This window comes from Solenopsis invicta, chromosome 2 (genome assembly GCF_016802725.1).
Source record: "Solenopsis invicta isolate M01_SB chromosome 2, UNIL_Sinv_3.0, whole genome shotgun sequence".
Lineage (NCBI taxonomy): Eukaryota > Metazoa > Arthropoda > Insecta > Hymenoptera > Formicidae > Solenopsis > Solenopsis invicta.
Window position 1 is genome coordinate 5,109,663 of NC_052665.1, and position 18,301 is coordinate 5,127,963.

Here is an 18,301-nt window from a genome sequence, read left to right on the forward strand (position 1 = left end):
GGTATGGCAGCTACAATATATCAACTTGATTCAACCCTTAGGTGCAAGCCAATTTGCTTTCATCGGAGTGACTTGATCCTCAAGAATTCGGCTAACGATGAAGATATGGAAGCTTTTTGTCATACATGGAGAGATATAGGACATCTTTTTGGCATGAAAGACCAGTAAGTGTATCTTTGATAACCGTTTCGTACAAGCTATTTTGTAATACATAAAATAACATTAATATAATCGGATTTACATCAGGAAGACTGCGGAATTTCCTAATTTTGTGATATCATAAGAAATTATGATAGTTTTATAAGAAGTGAAATCGCGAGTTATCAACTATTGGTGACTAATAAAAATAATTACAACTCATTTAATAAAATTAAAAAAACGTAAGAAATCGTTTCTATGACGTCCAGAAATAGATAAGACAAGATTCTAAACGTGATCCATTACAACTTTTGATTAGACCTCTGACCTATTGTCCCCCTTCATCCCCGGCCAAGCCCTTATCCTGTGACTTGCCACATATACATACACGCCATACAAATATATTCACTAATACATAATGATTTAGAATCCGTCTTACTAGTAACGCGATTAGAACCTTTCAGGAGAAGGTATAATAGGGTGCCCCCCCTCCCTTCCAACGTGATCCGCGCTACGCTTATACAGTCCACAAATTTTAAATAGTAATATTTCGGTAAAATAATACCGTGTTGTACGGGTTGATAATTTATCGAAGGTCCCGTACACAATTGTTTCGAAATTTTTAGTCACGCTGGCCTCGTATTTTTCCCGATTCGCTACGCAGTGAATAGTTATCTGAAAATACGTTGAGAGTCTAACTAAAAGTCGTTGTAACTATAAGAGTGCAATTACCGAAACTTTCTGCAATAAATTTGGTGACCTATGTGTTTTTGTGAATAAAAACTTTGCCTGGTGATTTCAATACCTCAGCCTATTCAAAATTCATCCTCACAGAGAATCTTGCAAGAATCTGAGTTTCCACAATAAAATTTGGCGCCGACGAGCAATAATTCCTTAAAAAGAAGTAAAAAAAAGTGGAAGAGAAAAATGATCGATTGATAGAACAGACACAAATAGAAATGATGAATGATGACAAATCGGATTGTGTAAAACATAATAATACCTACAATAATATGAAAGAAGTCAGATCAAATCCAAATGATCAAAACGACAATAACATAGAAAAATATACAAACGACAAAATTGAAAACAAATATTATGAGTTTCTAGCTGAAGCATGTTATAAGCATGCAAAGCCTATAATCGATCAAAATCCTATGAAACCAAAAAGTTTTGACAATTGGACGATAAAAGAACAATTGGAGCATTTGTTCGATAATATAAAAATATATTTTCCGGGTGTACCAGACTCCTTATTATTTTTCATACCGGCCACCATCCATTGGGGAGATTGCGGTCGAAATTCGTTGGACAAGCCACTCTGGTTGGACATGGAAAAGTTCTAGAGAGGCCAAAAGTTCGCACGAGATCACGTTTCTTCATTGAATTTCGCTAATATAATATCGCTTTTTGCGATATTTACTTTCGTGGATGGGCTAAAACCGCTGATCCTCAACGGACAGTTTCATACACCGTATTTAGCATTCAAGACGTAATATTTCGGCAAAATCACTTGTCACTTCGTATTGATAGACAATAATATTCGCGCAGCTCTAGCATTTATATAAATTAAGAGAAATTAATCTTATCAAGATAAAGTGCAAAAGATTTTTGTATATCTATATATTTCACACGTTATTTTTGATAACACTATCATTTTGCAATTTCGGGGATTTGTAAAGTGTAATAATAGTTGACTGACTCTCTCTCTCTCTCTCTCTCTTTCAAATTCAATTGCTACATCCAATATTCCCTTCCTGATATAAATTAAACTGATAAATTTATTAATGAATTTCTGGTTATCATTGAAGTTGTCAATTACTTGTCTACGGCTCGTCGTGTAAACAATTGGATGATAGAAGATCCGTGGACTTTGGGCACGAAAGCGTACAAAGATATACAAACTGTGCGTAGAATGCACCGTGCGATACGAAAGAAACTCTGCGAATACGACAATGAAGAGATCGATGCGGCCAGTAAAATTGAGAAACCATGGTGTCCGGACAGAGAAACAATTTTAGACGATTTTTCTTCCTGCCCATATCCGATCATAGAGAAAGGATGTGTTCATCTGTTGCTAGCACAAAGGGTTGAATCAAGCCGATATGGCAGCAACACAATTCGCATTCGTCGAAATGGCTTTACTGTACCCTCGAGAATTCGGTATTCATGCTAGTGATGAAGACATGGAAGCTTTCTGCCACACGTGGAGAGGTATAGGATATCTTCTTGGTATAGAAGATCAGTAAGTACTGATGTATATAAATTCATTTGCATCATTTATTAAATCTGTGACATTAATAAGACTGTTTGCCGTAGTGATCAATAATGATGATTTTATATTCTTTTCTTTTTTCTTCAATTTTAAAACGTTTTCTTTTAATAAATTTTCGAGATATTCATAATAATACATCAAAATAAATGTTCCAGATACAATTTCTGCCGCGGCAGTTTGGAGGAAATTAAACAAAGATCGCACGACTTTGTCGAAGTTTGGGTGAAACATTACTTTCGGCAAGTAACGCCCGAATGGGAGCACATATTGAGATGCGCTGTAGAAGGCATAAAGTATTACGACAGTAATTTTACATTCAAAATGTTATTACTGTTTATCACTGATTTATTGAACATTGATATGCCACGTTTGCGAAGTACAATCACTTATTTTGAATGGTTTAATCTTATGCTTCAACGGTGAGTAATCAAAAGCAAAAAAAAAAAAATATATATTTTTGATATCTGTCAGAAGTCGATAATTACATTGATAAAACAAAATGTACAGTCTGCACAATTTCTCATTAATAATCGAAGGCCAAGTATTTCATTCAAAATTACTTTTAATCAGTTAGTAAATAAATCAAAGAATTTTTATTATTTCAAGGATTTTATGTAGATTTTTAATATTATATTTAGAATTGAAAACAAAATTTTCTTATTACAATAGATTGAAATATTTTAAAAGTTATGCAAAAAGCCAGCGCCACGCATTATATCAAATTTAATTTCTAGTACATAAAAAAATTAGAATGTAATAAAAAAAATTTGGTCCAAGTATTTTTATTGCTACTCTTATTTCAGTTTATATCCATAATAATAATATTTGTAATAAATTCTTTTTATATTTTTAATTTCGTATTTCGCTATGCCATGAAGTGGGGATTTATACGGCAAATGATAAATAAAATATTTTATAAGACACTCGCTAAAGCAAACAATTATGGGTCTGAAAAACATCAAAAACTTAAGCAAATTTCTCAACAAGTTTTAGATAAGAGCCGATAGACTTTGTATACACAAAATTTCTTCATGTAAAAAAATTATATCTGCTTAATGCTATGTAACCTTATTTTATTATTTAATATTAACGCTGTGGGTTTGCATAGATCCATGTGGGCAAGGCATGATGGACAAATCACGTAAAATTGGTTCGACATGTAAAACTAAAAAATCAATGGATATAAAAAAATAAAAAAAAATAAAATATAATAAAAATAATGAAATGAGAGAAAGAGAGAGCAAAACAGAAAAAAGGACGTTCATATAGAATCATTGCTTGTTTTCTAAAAGTTGCAATAATAAATTATCAAATACGGAATATTAAATATACTTATTATCTTCAATATTTAATCTAAATAATAATGCATGAAAAAGTAAATATATAACACTATCAAAATCTATATAGAATTTATGATCAATTTATTAGTAATAACAGAAAGTGTGTATAATTTTTCGACCGATTCAATCAATTCGAATCTTAAATTAATCGTTATCGTAAAAGATTAGAGTTCTATAAATGCAAAATTAACCGTGATAAATTTATATTCACAAATGCACAATCAACCTTTTCAAAGTGTTATCTCGTACGTTATATTATCAGCATGTTTCCAAAATAAGAGATAGCATTATACGAATATATTTGCATACATATTGTTGCAACAAACATGTACAGAAGCTTCTCCTGTATAGTTCTCTCCTGTATACTTCTCTCTATGTGACACAAAATCACGTAAAAATGACGGGCATCAATGATACACTTGAAAAAAATGCCGAGAATCGCGAGTGCCTTTTGAACAGCACAACGGAAGTGCGAGCGAGTGAAAATTTAGATAAATATGAATACGTAAAATTATTACGAGATACATTTGACCGGAACTTATTTCCGAACGAATTTGATGAGTGGACTGTGAGCCAGAGATATGACTGGATAAATGAGAACCTCTCCAAATTTTATCCAAACGTGCCAGAGTCCTTATTAAAATTCATTCCGGCTTTCTTTCGTGATGGGGATTGCGGTCGATCGTCAGTGGAGAAACCCGATTGGTTGGATATGGATAAGTTCCAAAGAGGACAAAAATTCATACAGGACTATTTCGTCGGAATTACCATGACTATAGTGTTGGCGCTCCTACCTGCATATACTTTCGAAACTAATATGAATCCAATTCTCTTGAGTAATCGCACTCATACGCCGTATTTAGCATTTAAAAGGTATCTTTTTATATCACTTTAATATCATTGTCTCTCGTTAAACAGATAAGTGTTCAAAAATGTAATGAATAACTGCAAAATTATACAATTATCTTGTATGTACATGTATAAAATGTCAATACGAACATAAAACGATCAAAGAAATCGAATTACATATCGGAAATCGTATATTTTAAATAAAGTCACGAGTCTTAGACTTTAAAAAAAAAACGTTTATAATAATTCTCATTATTGTATATATTATCAATTTAATATCAACTAATTTACTGTCAGTTATATTTCTTCTATAATTTCTTTCTGTCAAAGTATCAAAAATAATAAAAAAATTGTATTTTGACAAATAACTCATGTATTTTCAATATCTTTTATTTTATAAACTATTGCATACTTCGAATATGTTATTACATAATATATTAAATATAAGAAAGGGAGTAACGCGTTAAGTTTTACTGTTACCTGTTTATGATAACGATATGATAATGACGCTGCAATTTTTGGTAACAGTAAACATAAGGCTACGGCTAGAAAATTTCATTTTAAACATTCATATTTAACAAGTTTTTCAGTGAATAATGCGTAACGAATTACTTGTCAAAAGTGACTATTCCAACTATGATGTTACTATTATAAAAAATTAACATCATTACCAAATCGTCATTAAAAATAAATGAATAAATAACTCGATGACTCGTAACGCATTATTTCCCACCTCTTAAATAATTAAATCTCATTAAACATATAAATTACTATAGAATTTAATTCACATTAATTTTGAAGATACTTATCGACTATGTGCCGGATGATGAATTGGTTTACCGAAGAACCATGGACCAAAGGAACGCCTGCCTTCAAAGACATGCAAGTTGTACGTAAAATGCACGTAATGATGAGAGCCAAACTATCTCGGTTTGATAATCACGAAATCGACGACGCGTGCAAATTCGCAAATCCATGGTGCCCGGATCGTGAATTGCTCCTGAAAGATTTCGCCGAAGCGTGTCCATTTCAGAAGATTGGGCAACGTCCTCACAAGTCATTCATCAATTTGCCGTTCAAGCGGAAATATATAAACAGCGCTGACATGGCAATGATTCAGTGCTGCTTCGTAGGCTTTATTTTACTCTATCCGCAAGACTTTGGAGTGCACGATACGACTGACGAGGATTTCGAGGGTTTTTGTCATGTTTGGAGGTGTATCGGATATTACCTCGGAATGGAAGATGAGTACGTATTACGTTGAAACACCGTCCTTTTGGACAATTTCTTTTACGATGTAAAATAAAGCCGACGTATTCAGGAAATGTCACTAATTAAGCCCCATTACGCCACTTGACAGGTATAACTTCTGCCGTGGCAGCTTGAAGGAAATAAAACAACGCTCGAGAGATTTCTTTCAATATTGGATGATCCCTAATTTGAAGGAAGTGACACCCGAATGGGAACACATGACGAGATGCGTCGTCGAACCGTTCAACTATTTTCCCTGCATGTATATGACTTATAAGGCCGCGATATTGCTTATTACAGATTCATTTCATATAAACATGCCGCGTTTACATGAATCTCTTAACTACTTAGACTGGATCACTTATAAGATATGGAAGTAAGTTTTTATCACATTACGACTCAAGCTGGTCAGCATGAAAACGTAAAGTTAAATTAGGAAATAATGTAACTCTATCGTTTCAGATTTGTATTGCGTTATGCTTTGAAGTTATCGATCATAAGATCATCTTTTAATAAAGTGTTACTAAGTACACTGAAGTATATGGTGAATTGTAGTCCAGAAAAAGAAGCGAAACTTCACATGCGATCTATGAAAGAAACGCAGGATTTTTCTATCACATTTCTTTCACAACAGTAAAATGGTAAGATTTCTCTTTAGTTTTTACCACATTCTATGTATCGATCGTATTGAAAACGTCATGAAACTTGTAGAACAAATAGTCAAGAAACAAATATTGCACGGAGAATAATAATTTTGCTATGGTAGCAAAATTATTTTTGCTATTGCATGATTTAGTGACAACAACAAAATTTAGTTACACAACTAATTTTATAAATTATCCGTTAGTAGAGCAGAAGCTGTTTTGTTGTTACCAAATTAAAAAAAATTTGCTAAGTATATTTGATATAAATCTAAAATTTTTAGCACTTTTGTTGTAAGATCAAACATACTACTGCTCTTCCTCTGCTCTTTGAAAATTCAATTTGGTTTTATAGCAGAATATTTTTACAAGTTTAGCAAATTTATATGTAGTGAATATCAATTATTCTTAATTAATCTCTTTGCTATGTAATTAATAACTAATATTTTGTTGCAGGATAAAATCAGCTAGCAATTTATTTGGCGTGTACTATTTGTTACTACGGGCAGAATCATTAATCTCTATCATTTTTATCACATTTTATCAGGAAAAAAGATTAGATTAGAAAATAATTCGAATTAACTGTAGTAATAGAGAGCCACTACCTGAAACATAAACAAAAAAATTTTCCTAACTTAAATGAGGTCTGACTCAATTAATCTAGAGTCAATATTTAAAATTGAAAATTGACAAAGCTTTTCAAAGATTATTTTAAATATTTTAGTCTTATTTTAATCTTTAAAAGAGATTGTTTTGTCAATTTTCAATTTTAAACATTGATTCTAGGTGAGTCAACTCACAACTTTATATAAATTCGAAAATTTTATTTTTATTTTTCAGATGGCTCTTTATCATTTCTATAGAAAGAACATAATCCTACAATTCTTACATCTACAATCCTTAATTTAATGCCATGTACATTATCCACTGTACATTATCCACTAGACAATAAAAAATACCACTATAATTTCGAAAAAAACAATAATAAATATTTTCACAAAAGTTGCATCCTATTTATTTCATTTGGTCGTCAAACATCATTCACACCGCGCTTATGGCCTGATCGCCTATTTGCTCTTCGATTAATCTCTCTGTAAAATCTATACGCGTACATGGCAACGGAGAGATGTGAACATCAGTGATTCCCGCGTTTTGGAAGAGTTGACCACGTTTTTTCACAATCGCAAAACATTTAGAGTGCGCGCAGGAGAACAAAGGAGAAAATGACACATAAATGTGGAACGATTTCTCGTGTAAAATGCTTGAAAATACTGGATTTCGTACGACAACGGCGACAAGATTTACTATTCGGACGTAACTTTACCAACAAAAAAGTTCTTCTAGCGAATAGAGAATCGCGCTGCGCATTCCGTGTACAAATTTAGGATACGTATAAGTATTGTAAATATTTAACAATATTTGATTAGTTAATGGACAGTCAAGAAAATTGTAAAAAGGTAGAAAATAATAAAATATAAAAATAAAGAAATAGAGATAAAGATAGAGAAAAATATATTTATATAGAATTATTGGTTCTCTGAAAAACGTAATAATAAATTATTAAAAACGCAATATCAAACATGCTTGTTTACGCTCTTTAATATCTAATTCACTTGAATAAAGGCCATACTACATAACATAGAGAATCACGAAGATCACAAATGCAGTGACAATAACAAGTTAAAAGCATCGTTGATATACTATTAATGCTTTTGTTTAGCTGTTTCATACGTTTGCAATCTGTGATCCGCGTCTTGTATAAAAAAATGACTTTAATAACGCATGAATAAGTGATTATATAATGCTATTCAAATCACTACATAGTAGTAGCGCAATAGTTATATAATACAATGCGTGATTGATTTATAAAGATATAAATGCGCAGTTTTTCGAATGATGCAAATAGTTCGTAAATTTTAAGTTCGAATTTTAAATAATTCTCACGAAAAATTAAAACTCCATGCTTTTAGAGGTGACTGTGATAAATTCATAAACATGCAGTGAACGATAAAAGAAATTCAGAGAGTCATCGAATGTTATTTTTAAAAGGAACAACTAAAGAAGAATTAAATCAGTTTGTGGTACGGTGACACGTAATACTCAAAGTTGCATAGACAGTTCTTCTATCTTGCAACAGTCGCGCGTAACAGCTCTTCTGTAAAGTCACTTCTCATTAAGTGACGTGAAATTACTTTGTAAAGATGGCAAACATGAATAATACGCTTAAAAAGGACGCCGAGAATCACGAATGCCTTTTGAATAGTACAACAGAAGTGCGAGCAAGTGAAAATTCAGATGAATATGAATATGTGAAACTATTGCGGAATACATTCGACCGGAATTTATTTCCAAACGAATTCGATGAGTGGACAGTGAGCCAAAGATATGGATGGATAAATAAGAATCTCTCCAAATTTTATCCAAACGTGCCAGAATCTTTATTAGAATTCATTCCGGCTTTCTTTCGTGATGGGGATTGCGGTCGATCACCAGTGGAGAAACCCGACTGGTTGGACATGGAGAAGTATCGAAGAGGGCAAAAATTCGTGCAGGATTACTTAATTGGAATTTTCATGACCATAGCGTTCTTGCTTTTACCTGCTTTTACCTTCGAAACTAATCTAAATCCAATTATCCTAGGTGACCGCGCACATACGCCATATTTAGGATTCAAAAGGTATATTACTTCAATATCACTGTTTCTTGAGAGACAATAACTGTCCAATAAAATTTCATGAGTAGTTGCAATAATTGAAATTACAAAATTAACTGCAAAACTATATAACGATACAATTGTTTTATTATTGTTGTTGCCTACTAAATTTATTAATACACAGAAAAAAAATTAGTATCAAATTAACAATTCATTGTTTTATGTATAAGCAAGAATATAAATCTTTTTGGAAGAATTTATAACCTTAAACAGACATAATTTGCTTACGTGAAAAAAAAAATTTTCTTTATGTAAACAAATTACATCTGTTTAAGATTAAAAAGTCTACCAAGATAACTTATATTCTTTCTTATATGTGAAACAATGAGTTGTTATTTTAATACTAATATTATTCTATGTAGACTTTCTTGTTATTGAAATATTTTAGTGTTACTTTTATTTTTTTCGCCAGCGAATAAGTTAAATGAGAATGAATTTGTGATACAAAAGCGTCAATCAATATCAGAAATATTGTAATAAAAAATATACATACGCACACAGGTTATTTATACAAATCTTTTTCAGTAGGCAATACAAAAGTGCAAATTATTAAATTGGCCGTCATCGATCTTCCTTATTCTTAATTGTATTATAAATTAGATAACAGAATACAAAAGAAAATAATTAAGTCTTAAGCTTGTTAACATATCTGATTTATCCAATATTGATAAAATAAAAATATATAATATCAAGTATTAAAAAAAAAAACGGAATATAATTTTCATTTTTTTTTTTAAATAAAATCTGAATCTTCTATGATTCATAGATTATTGTTTAGATGACAATTAAGTAAAACGTAGTTTCCATTGTAATATGAATTATTTACATTTTACGGGGAAAATACCCAACAATGATCATTACGCACACACACATGAATTAATGTACAAAAAAATTATTTAATTTCCATTCATTTTTCAAAGATATTTGTCGACTATACATCGAATGATGAATTGGTTCAATGGAGAACCTTGGATCAGAGGAACGGCTGCTTTCAAGGATATGCAATTTACACGTAAAATGCATGTAATAACAAGAGACAAGCTATCTCGGTTTGACAATCATGAAATCGACGACGCGTGCAAATTTGAGAATCCATGGTGCCCGGATCGCAAATTGCTCCTAAAAGATTTCGCCGAAGCGTGTCCATTCGAGAAGATCGGGCAACGTCCCCATAAGTCATTCATCAATTTGCCGTTCAAGCGGAAATATATAAACAACGCTGACATGGCAATGATTCAGTGCAGCTTCATAAGCTTCATTTTGCTCTATCCGCAAGAATTTGGAGTGCACGGTGCAACCGATGAGGATCTCGAGGCTTTCTGTCATATCTGGAGGTGTTACGGATATTTCCTCGGAATGGAAGATGAGTACGTATTGCGTTGAAACAATTGTGGACAATTTCTTGTAAAGTAAAGCGTGTGTATCGCCGACGCATTCAGGAAATGTCACTAATTGACCCTTATTATGCCAACAGATACAACTTCTGCCGTGGTAGCCTCGAGGAAATAAAACAACGCTCGAGAGATTTCTTTCAATATTGGGTAATCCCCAATTTCAAAGAAGTGACACCCGAATGGGAACACATGACGAGATGTGCCATCGAACCGTTTAATTATTTCTCCTTCATGTATATTTCTTATAAGGCCGCGATATTGCTTATTACAGATTCATTTCATATAAACATGCCGCGTTTACACGCGTCGCTTAACTATTCAGACTGGATATCTTACAAGATAATGAAGTAAGTTGTTATTGTGTTACGACGCAAGTTGTTCAACATAAAAATTAACATACAATTAGAAAATAATGTAACCATATGTCATTTCAGATTTGTGTTGCGTTACGCTTTGAAATTATCGATCATAAGATCATTTTTTAATAACGTACTACTGAATGTACTGAATCAGAGCATGAATTGTAGCCCTGAAAAAGAAGCGGAATTTCATAAGCAATCTAAGAAGCAAGTGCAAGATTTTTCTGTCAGAATTTAACAGTAAAATATTAAAATATTTCTTTAAACTCTAAGCGCTTTCTATAAACCGTTCATATAAAGAACATAATGAAACTTATACATGGATGGAATGTTAAAAAATAAATATAAAAAAATAAAATATTCTTGAAATTTGTATGAGTGCTATAGTAAAATTTATTCAAACGTGTGTGCAAGTATTAAAAGATTGTTCATATAATACTTTACATATCGAGTTCTACTCAATTATGGCAAACTGTAATCGAATGTGTTAATCTATATCGATTTGTGTCTTTTAAAAAGAAAGCAGTCTCAATCTAACCTCAAAATTAACTTGATAATACGTACTAATTTGTTATGAGCAATATCATTAATCTCTCGTCATTTATCGTGTGGCAAGAAAGATTAGATTGGAGAATTACAAGACTTGGTTAGAAATTTATCACCGTAAGCGATTCTATCAGTCGAGTTGATTGCAGACCAAGTTAATCGGAGGCTCGGTCGAAGTGACGTTCTTCGGGAAGTGAAACAAATTCATACTTACGCGCGAAGATACGTCGTGGGGCGGTATTTGATCGTGCGAGCGTCATTCGCACCGCGCTTATCGTCCGATCGTCCATTCGCTCTTCGATTGGTCTGAATTAGTCTCCCCGCGCGTAAAATCTACATTAGCATACATATGGCCGGCAACAACAAGATGTGCGCACGTCAATGATCCTTGCATCGTGGAAGGGTGGATCGTCTTTGTGCTTTGTCGCAACCGCGAGACGGCGTGAGACGTTCGAGCACCGGTGAACGGGTGATAAGAATGACACGTAAACGCGGGACCGGTCGATGCCTTATGTAAGATGCGCTGAAATCCTGATACTCGCTCAACGACGACGACGACGACGACGACGACGACGCTATCGTAGGGTCGACAATCCGTCTCATCGCGATGCCGCCGAGCCGTTTAGACGCGGTCTACCGGAGTGTCCTGCTCACAAAATTTTTCACGAAGGGCTGGGGCAATCCGCAAAATCTGAGAAGGTGAGTGGCTAACCTGACCTAACCTAAGCGGCTAACGTCACTTGTTGAATACTTCATGTCTTAGATCGATCGCGGGTAAATTTCAATCGTTATTTTTATATAGATGACCATCTGAACTATATGCACTCTTTAAACAATAGTAGATGTAGATAAACGGAGTGTGACGTAACTGATTTATTGATGTTTTGCTCTGAAAGATAATTGATCATCTTGGACAAATGTAATTTCAATAGCCACAGATGTTAATTGTTTATTTTGTAAAAAATTATATTTCGCAATAGTATTCTCTATCAATCCTGCATAGCATATTTTTGCTTGTAGTATTTTATTATTTAAATAATATCTCTAAATATCAAAATCCAAGCACATGCATCATCTAAGTGTCTCCATAATTTTGTTTCAGAATTTTTGAATTCAGGAAAATTATTGCAAACCGGGAAGCGTGCTACAATATGATACCATTTGACTACCCGATAGAGATAACAAAAGTATTTTGTATTTTTTTTTTTTTATAACACAGGTTCCACTGTTGTAAAGAAATAATGATAATATATGCATGTTTTTTTGTAGGACGAAGTTTGGTCAGACTGCCATATAATCGAAGGCAATTTTGAATCACCTTTTGAGAAGCATCTTCCAGGAATAATACCAGATAAGGCCAAGACAGCTTACTTTCAGATAATTTTGCCATCTAAGTGGAGCTCTCATAAAATAAAACCAATCTGTTTGCACCTTGCAGGAACAGGCGATCATGTATGTAGCCTCTGTTGCTTTTATCTTTTCCTTATTTTGGTCCATTGATTGTGTCGAAGTATACACTTCTATGTGATATACACCTCTTTTCTTTACTAAGATATATTTTACTTATTAACTAGTTTTTTTGGCGACGTAGAAATCTTATCGCTAAGCCGCTACTCAAAGAATCGGGGATAGCATCGATACTACTAGAAAATCCATTCTATGGACTGAGAAAGCCGGATGATCAAAAGTAAGAACTCTTAATTGAAAGGTTTGTAGGGTACGAAATTACGTAACGACTTTGCAGATTTCTTTTTCTCTATTATTGCATTTTTTCTCTCATTGCGTTCTTAGACGTTCCAGTCTACACAATGTATGTGACATTTTTATCATGGGAGGCTGCCTGATAATGGAATCAATTGTTTTGTTAAATTGGTGCGAACAGCATGGATTTAGTCCGTTAGCTCTCACTGGATTGTCGATGGGCGGACACGTCGGTTTTTATTTGGTTTTATAAAGTAAAGTTAAGCCTGTTGTATTATATGCATCTGAATATTTTGTTTACTTTTCAGATGGCATCCTTAGCAGCTACCAACTGGCCAAAGCCAATTTCATTAATACCTTGTCTATCATGGTCAACTGCTTCGCCTGTATTTACAGAAGGAGTAATGAGCGCATCGATAAATTGGGCACTTTTGGAAACACAATATTTTTCGGACAAAGTATATCAAAATGATCTCGCAAAGATGGTGAAAATTGTCGATCACGATGCGAGTGTATGGATCTTTTACATAATTTTTTATTAATAATTCTGTTAACATAATTACTGTTAATTATTTTCTCAAACTTTTATTTTTATCAAATATGCTTTTAGGATGCCTTTTTAGCTGGTCAACATTTTGCCAAGCATTATCCTGCGAGCCTGAAAAGGGTAGATAAATTGAGAAAAGAGTCTAAGGAAAGCAACGAAGACAATAATAATATTACGGGTGATGCAATTAGTACAAATTCGATTAATAATCATAATAACGTTTCTACCAAATCTAAGAGTGACAGCAGTAAATTGCAATATCAGATTGCAGAAGAGAAGGCAGCAGCCAAAATATTTCCTTTAAATTTAATTTCCAGCAGATTTAAATCAAAGGATTCTAATGCTCTCAAAGGTACTTGTTGGTTTCATGTAATTAACTTGCATATCTCTGTAAATTCAATTATTTAACCCTCCATTGCTCTTGTTCGACAAACAAACATTAGTGCTCTCGTATGAGCGCCGCGCCTATATGTGTGTCGCTGTATTAGTGCAGCGTTATCACATAGTTTTTTTCTGTATAATCTATACCCATTTGGAGACAATTTGTATAAACAGTACACACACACACACACACCCTATATATATATATATATATATATATATATATATATATATATATATATACCCTAGTAGGAATTTACTGTAAGACTGCTGCAAATTTTGCAGCGGTTGACATTATGATCTATTTCCTCATTCTGCTCAAGTCTTTCGAAAGATTCTGTAAGGCATATTCTTGTAAAAGAAATTTGCATATATCTGTTGCAAGAATTGCAGCATTCTGTTTATAGACTCCAATTAGAGGAAGAATCTGCTTCAATTAAATTCGATTTTCTTCAGCAGGTATCTGCAAACAGAATTCATTTGTATGTCATTGCACAAATTTTTCTGTCAGCAGGAACATATTGAAAATAATTCTTTGCACATCTAACTCAATTTTGCTGCACTTAACTGCACGCAGGTTCTGCCAGATTCTACTCTGCAGAAATTGTTATTAGGATATACTTAGAGAATCAAATTAATATCTAACTTTACTTATCTTTGTACCAACAGTCTTGTAAAAGCAGAAGATATCGACCGATTCATTAATCTAGCTTTCACAGTAAATAAGGTTTGGCAATAGCGAGAGTTCTGTCGACTATTACTCGTACGTATTTACTCTTGTCATAAGCGCGGCGCTCAGACGTATCACACATTAACACCTTCAAAGCATTTAATAAAAATTTTACGAAACAAAATTGAGAAAACAATCATACAAATATAATCTAGAAGGCTGTAACTAAAAGGTCAAAAAGTTTTATAGTCAAATTTTATGCCACGTTTATGCAATTAAAAAAATTGTATGCGACCTAAGCGTCTCATACGAGAGCAATGGAGGGTTAAAAAAATTTGTTTTTGTTTGTAAAAAAAATACAAAATGTCAAATATATAATTCTTAATTCTTATTTTTTGTGATAAAATTAAAAAAATTTGAATGTTTATTCAGATACGTTTGTTATTTGTTAGCCTTGCGTTTGATCCTAAGCGTATGTAAGCATGATTTTATACAATTGTTGTTTTCCATAACAGGAGTTTGTCTATTACCAGTGCCGAAGCATCCACTGTTTTCAGACAACAAATGGCGCGAGCACGAGGCGTTGCAATTTATGCGCGGCATAATGGACGAGTGCACACACTTGAAGAATTTCGAGACGCCTGTTGATACTGAATTAATTATTGCTGTTTGCGCTAAGGATGACGCTTACGTACCGCGAGATCATTGCATGAGTCTGGAAACGATATGGCCAGGGGCTGAAATTCGTTACATCGATGCTGGACACGTCAGTGCGTACCTTCTTCATCAAAAAGTCTTCAGGTATTGCAAAATTATTTAATTAATTATTTACTGTAATTTTCTGTACCGTTGTTTCTTTCTATATTTAACAGAAAATTTTCACCAGGGCATATTCTATTTCAGGTCTACAATAGCGGAATGTATCCAACGGTCTTTAAAAAAGTATCCTGTAGAAGTCAGTTGATGAGAGTTCGTAAATTTTACTACAACTGATTGTATATTTACTTCGGAACTGCATTAAATTGGATTTGATTGACCAACGAATTACTTTCGAGTTTATGATCGACATTTTTCTACGCTTAGGACTCATGAATTAGTACGCATGAATGATCTATTTTTAAATCATGTAACTGTCTGTTACAAAAGAGTACAATTGTTCCAGTCAATTCAATCGAGTATATAACAATCGATGTTATTAATACATAGAATGAGCTAGAATTTGTCAACAAATGTTCCTACAATAATGAAACGATAATACATGTGACATAATATAGATACAAAAGTTTTAACACGCTTGTACACGTGTGTACAGAGTATTCCATTTTAATTTAAAAACTTAAATAAACTCTTAAATTAAAACAAGAAGAGGAAAAATGGGTAACAATTTTTTGATTTTAAGGAAAATATTAAATTATTTTTTAATTTTATCTGGGGGTTGATACGTTTTCAGTTATCTAAAATCAGTTACGTAAATTTTCGTAATACAATTCTGTACATAGAAATATAAAACTAGTGTCACAAAAATAAATTTCTCCCAAGATATTTATACTTTACATTTTAATGTGTATCAGAATAAATATTTTGTAAATTAATTTTTAATGATGCCTTTATATCAATAAAAATTAATTTATGGATTTAAAAAATGTGATTTCAAGAAAAGTGACTTATACATTTCTCTTAAGAGATGTACCAGACGAGATCAAACTAAAATCATTTTATAATAACTCAAAATCAAATAGCTTTCGTCCATTCAAATTCAAATTGGATACTCTGCATATAAATATGTAAATATATATACACAAATTTATGAGATTTATACACATTTTCAATGAACTACATCTTTGTTGCAATAAATCACTGATACTCAAATAATTCTATATATTGTATAGTTAATAAGTGTTAATCAAAAGATACGTGATATTCGATATATTTTGTATGTTATGTAATATACTGTATATGCAGTAATAAATTACATTTATATGTATAGCAATGTTATTAAGATGTACGGACTAATATCAGAGTGAAAATAAATGTGTTTGTTTTGAAATTTCTAGATAATTACTGTAGAAATGTGACATCAGAAGTGAGTAAATACATAAAGACAATTCTTCGAAATACATTGAAATAAAATATTTTTTTGGCGAAAATAAAACATTTGCAATCAATAGAATAGATTTATAAAATATACTTTAAATTCTCCTTGTGTTCTAGTAATCAATGAATAATACAGATATGGAATAATTAAATTTGGAAATAAATTGAGCATAATAATAATAAAAAAAACAATTATATCAAATTAAAATTAATATAAATTTCTATTTCGAAATGAAAAAAAGAAAAGTTTTCTGCACATTTTACAAATGTGTTTCATTAAATGCAAATATTGCCTATCGACACAATATTTTTATCTTAATGGATTTTGTAAGATTATCTTATTATATAATCTCCAAGGTTGAATAAGTTAACATACTTCTTTTAGCTAAATTAAGTTACAGTTAATGGTTTATAAAAATTAATTTAATTTACGTTAAAAGTTACACAAACAAAAAACTAACTAATTAAAAGTTTAATCGCGTTAAGATTAAATAAAGGTAAATTCAAAATTAATTTTTAAAAAGTATTATTCTCATTAAATTAAAAATTTGTAAGTTTTCAAAGTTTTATTACTCAAAACAATATAATTACTGAAAACAATTTGGATCTTCAAACCAATTTAATACTTTACTTAATTTAAATTTATCTAAAATAAAAAATTTTCTTTTTATATAGAAATATAATTTTAAATTTCTTTTACATAAATTTTTAACTTGTGTGAAAAAATGTTAATGAAGTTCATGTATTTAAAAAACAACTAATTAAAGTTAAAAATTAAATTATTTAAATTCAGGTAAAAGTTATTAACCTAACCTTATTGTTGAACTTTAAACTTTTCAACTAGTTAATTACTCTGAGCCGTGATGATTTCTCGCTTTTGACGTCATCAATCTAAGTATCAGAGATAGATATTTAGACTTACTTAAAAAATTTAACGATATTACAGTTATCGTTACAGATAGAAAGGAACGATCGTCACAAAAAAAAATAGTAATAACAGTAATGCAATAAACATATGACGCAATACAGGTAACGCGTTACACACCAATCCTACTGAATATCCGTGATGAGAGGGTCCATTCGAAGGGTATTTTAAAAATCCCCCTTCCATCGGAAGACTCGCTTCTGCGTTGTAACCAGTTGTAACAGATCGTACTTGCAGGATGTCCGGATGTTCTCTTGTCCAACGCGAGGTTGTCGAAACGGAGTGAACGTAGCAGCAAATCAATTTCCAGTTAATCGGAAAAACCGGGGCCTCGATTGGCCGCTTTTCCGCACGTTCGAATTCGAAAGCGCGCAACCGAACACGAACGTGGCCGGGCGCGGAAGTGCGCGCGCGCAAGTCGTAGTGTGGCGTGCCGAGCGTAACCGGAAGCCGGTCTGCCTGTGCTCTCGTGCTCAG

At 32.3% G+C, this 18,301-nt stretch overlaps 2 protein-coding genes, 1 long non-coding RNA gene and 1 pseudogene across 6 annotated transcripts; all 4 read left to right on the forward strand.

Annotated features, from left to right (window-relative positions):
- The first annotated feature begins 3 nt into the window (after window positions 1-3).
- LOC105199145 lies at window positions 4-3,558 on the forward strand (annotated as a pseudogene).
- Window positions 3,537-7,496, forward strand: LOC105199047. Of its 2 annotated transcripts, none has more exons than XR_005574168.1 (5): window positions 3,537-4,626; window positions 5,404-5,850; window positions 5,963-6,229; window positions 6,316-6,494; window positions 7,335-7,496. It is a non-coding gene; the product is annotated as an uncharacterized LOC105199047 (long non-coding RNA). The 2 variants fall into 2 exon arrangements; XR_005574167.1 differs by having other exon boundaries at window positions 3,539-4,626; window positions 6,951-7,496.
- Window positions 7,497-8,363: 867 nt separating this feature from the next.
- Window positions 8,364-11,335, forward strand: LOC105199046. Its single transcript, XM_011165957.3, has 4 exons — window positions 8,364-9,171; window positions 10,128-10,574; window positions 10,682-10,948; window positions 11,036-11,335. The coding sequence occupies exons 1-4, from the start codon at window positions 8,696-8,698 to the stop codon at window positions 11,196-11,198; spliced, it is 1,353 nt and encodes a 450-aa protein (XP_011164259.2). The 5' UTR covers window positions 8,364-8,695; the 3' UTR covers window positions 11,199-11,335.
- Window positions 11,336-11,867: 532 nt separating this feature from the next.
- On the forward strand, window positions 11,868-16,677 carry LOC105199045 (protein ABHD18). Of its 3 annotated transcripts, XM_011165955.3 has the most exons (9): window positions 11,891-12,205; window positions 12,609-12,693; window positions 12,776-12,958; window positions 13,081-13,193; window positions 13,298-13,436; window positions 13,516-13,719; window positions 13,818-14,106; window positions 15,321-15,606; window positions 15,709-15,849. In XM_011165955.3, the coding sequence occupies exons 1-9, from the start codon at window positions 12,114-12,116 to the stop codon at window positions 15,767-15,769; spliced, it is 1,452 nt and encodes a 483-aa protein (XP_011164257.1). In that variant the 5' UTR covers window positions 11,891-12,113; the 3' UTR covers window positions 15,770-15,849. The 3 variants fall into 3 exon arrangements, with proteins under 3 accessions (XP_011164258.1, XP_011164256.1, XP_011164257.1); XM_011165956.3 differs by lacking the exon at window positions 12,609-12,693 and having other exon boundaries at window positions 11,868-12,205; window positions 15,363-15,606; XM_011165954.3 differs by lacking the exon at window positions 12,609-12,693 and having other exon boundaries at window positions 11,875-12,205; window positions 15,709-16,677.
- The last annotated feature ends 1,624 nt before the right edge of the window (window positions 16,678-18,301 follow it).

Bases quoted from the DNA above. Each gene is read 5' to 3' on its own strand.
- LOC105199046 (XM_011165957.3), top strand. From the start codon at position 8,696: ATGGCAAACATGAATAATACGCTTAAAAAGGACGCCGAGAATCACGAA. The intron at 10,575-10,681 runs GTACGTATTGCG...TTATGCCAACAG, and splicing joins TTCCTCGGAATGGAAGATGA to ATACAACTTCTGCCGTGGTA. The intron at 10,949-11,035 runs GTAAGTTGTTAT...ATGTCATTTCAG, and splicing joins ATATCTTACAAGATAATGAA to ATTTGTGTTGCGTTACGCTT.
- LOC105199045 (XM_011165954.3), top strand. From the start codon at position 12,011: ATGCCTTATGTAAGATGCGCTGAAATCCTGATACTCGCTCAACGACGA. The intron at 13,720-13,817 runs GTATGGATCTTT...ATATGCTTTTAG, and splicing joins TTGTCGATCACGATGCGAGT to GATGCCTTTTTAGCTGGTCA. The intron at 15,607-15,708 runs GTATTGCAAAAT...ATTCTATTTCAG, and splicing joins CTTCATCAAAAAGTCTTCAG to GTCTACAATAGCGGAATGTA.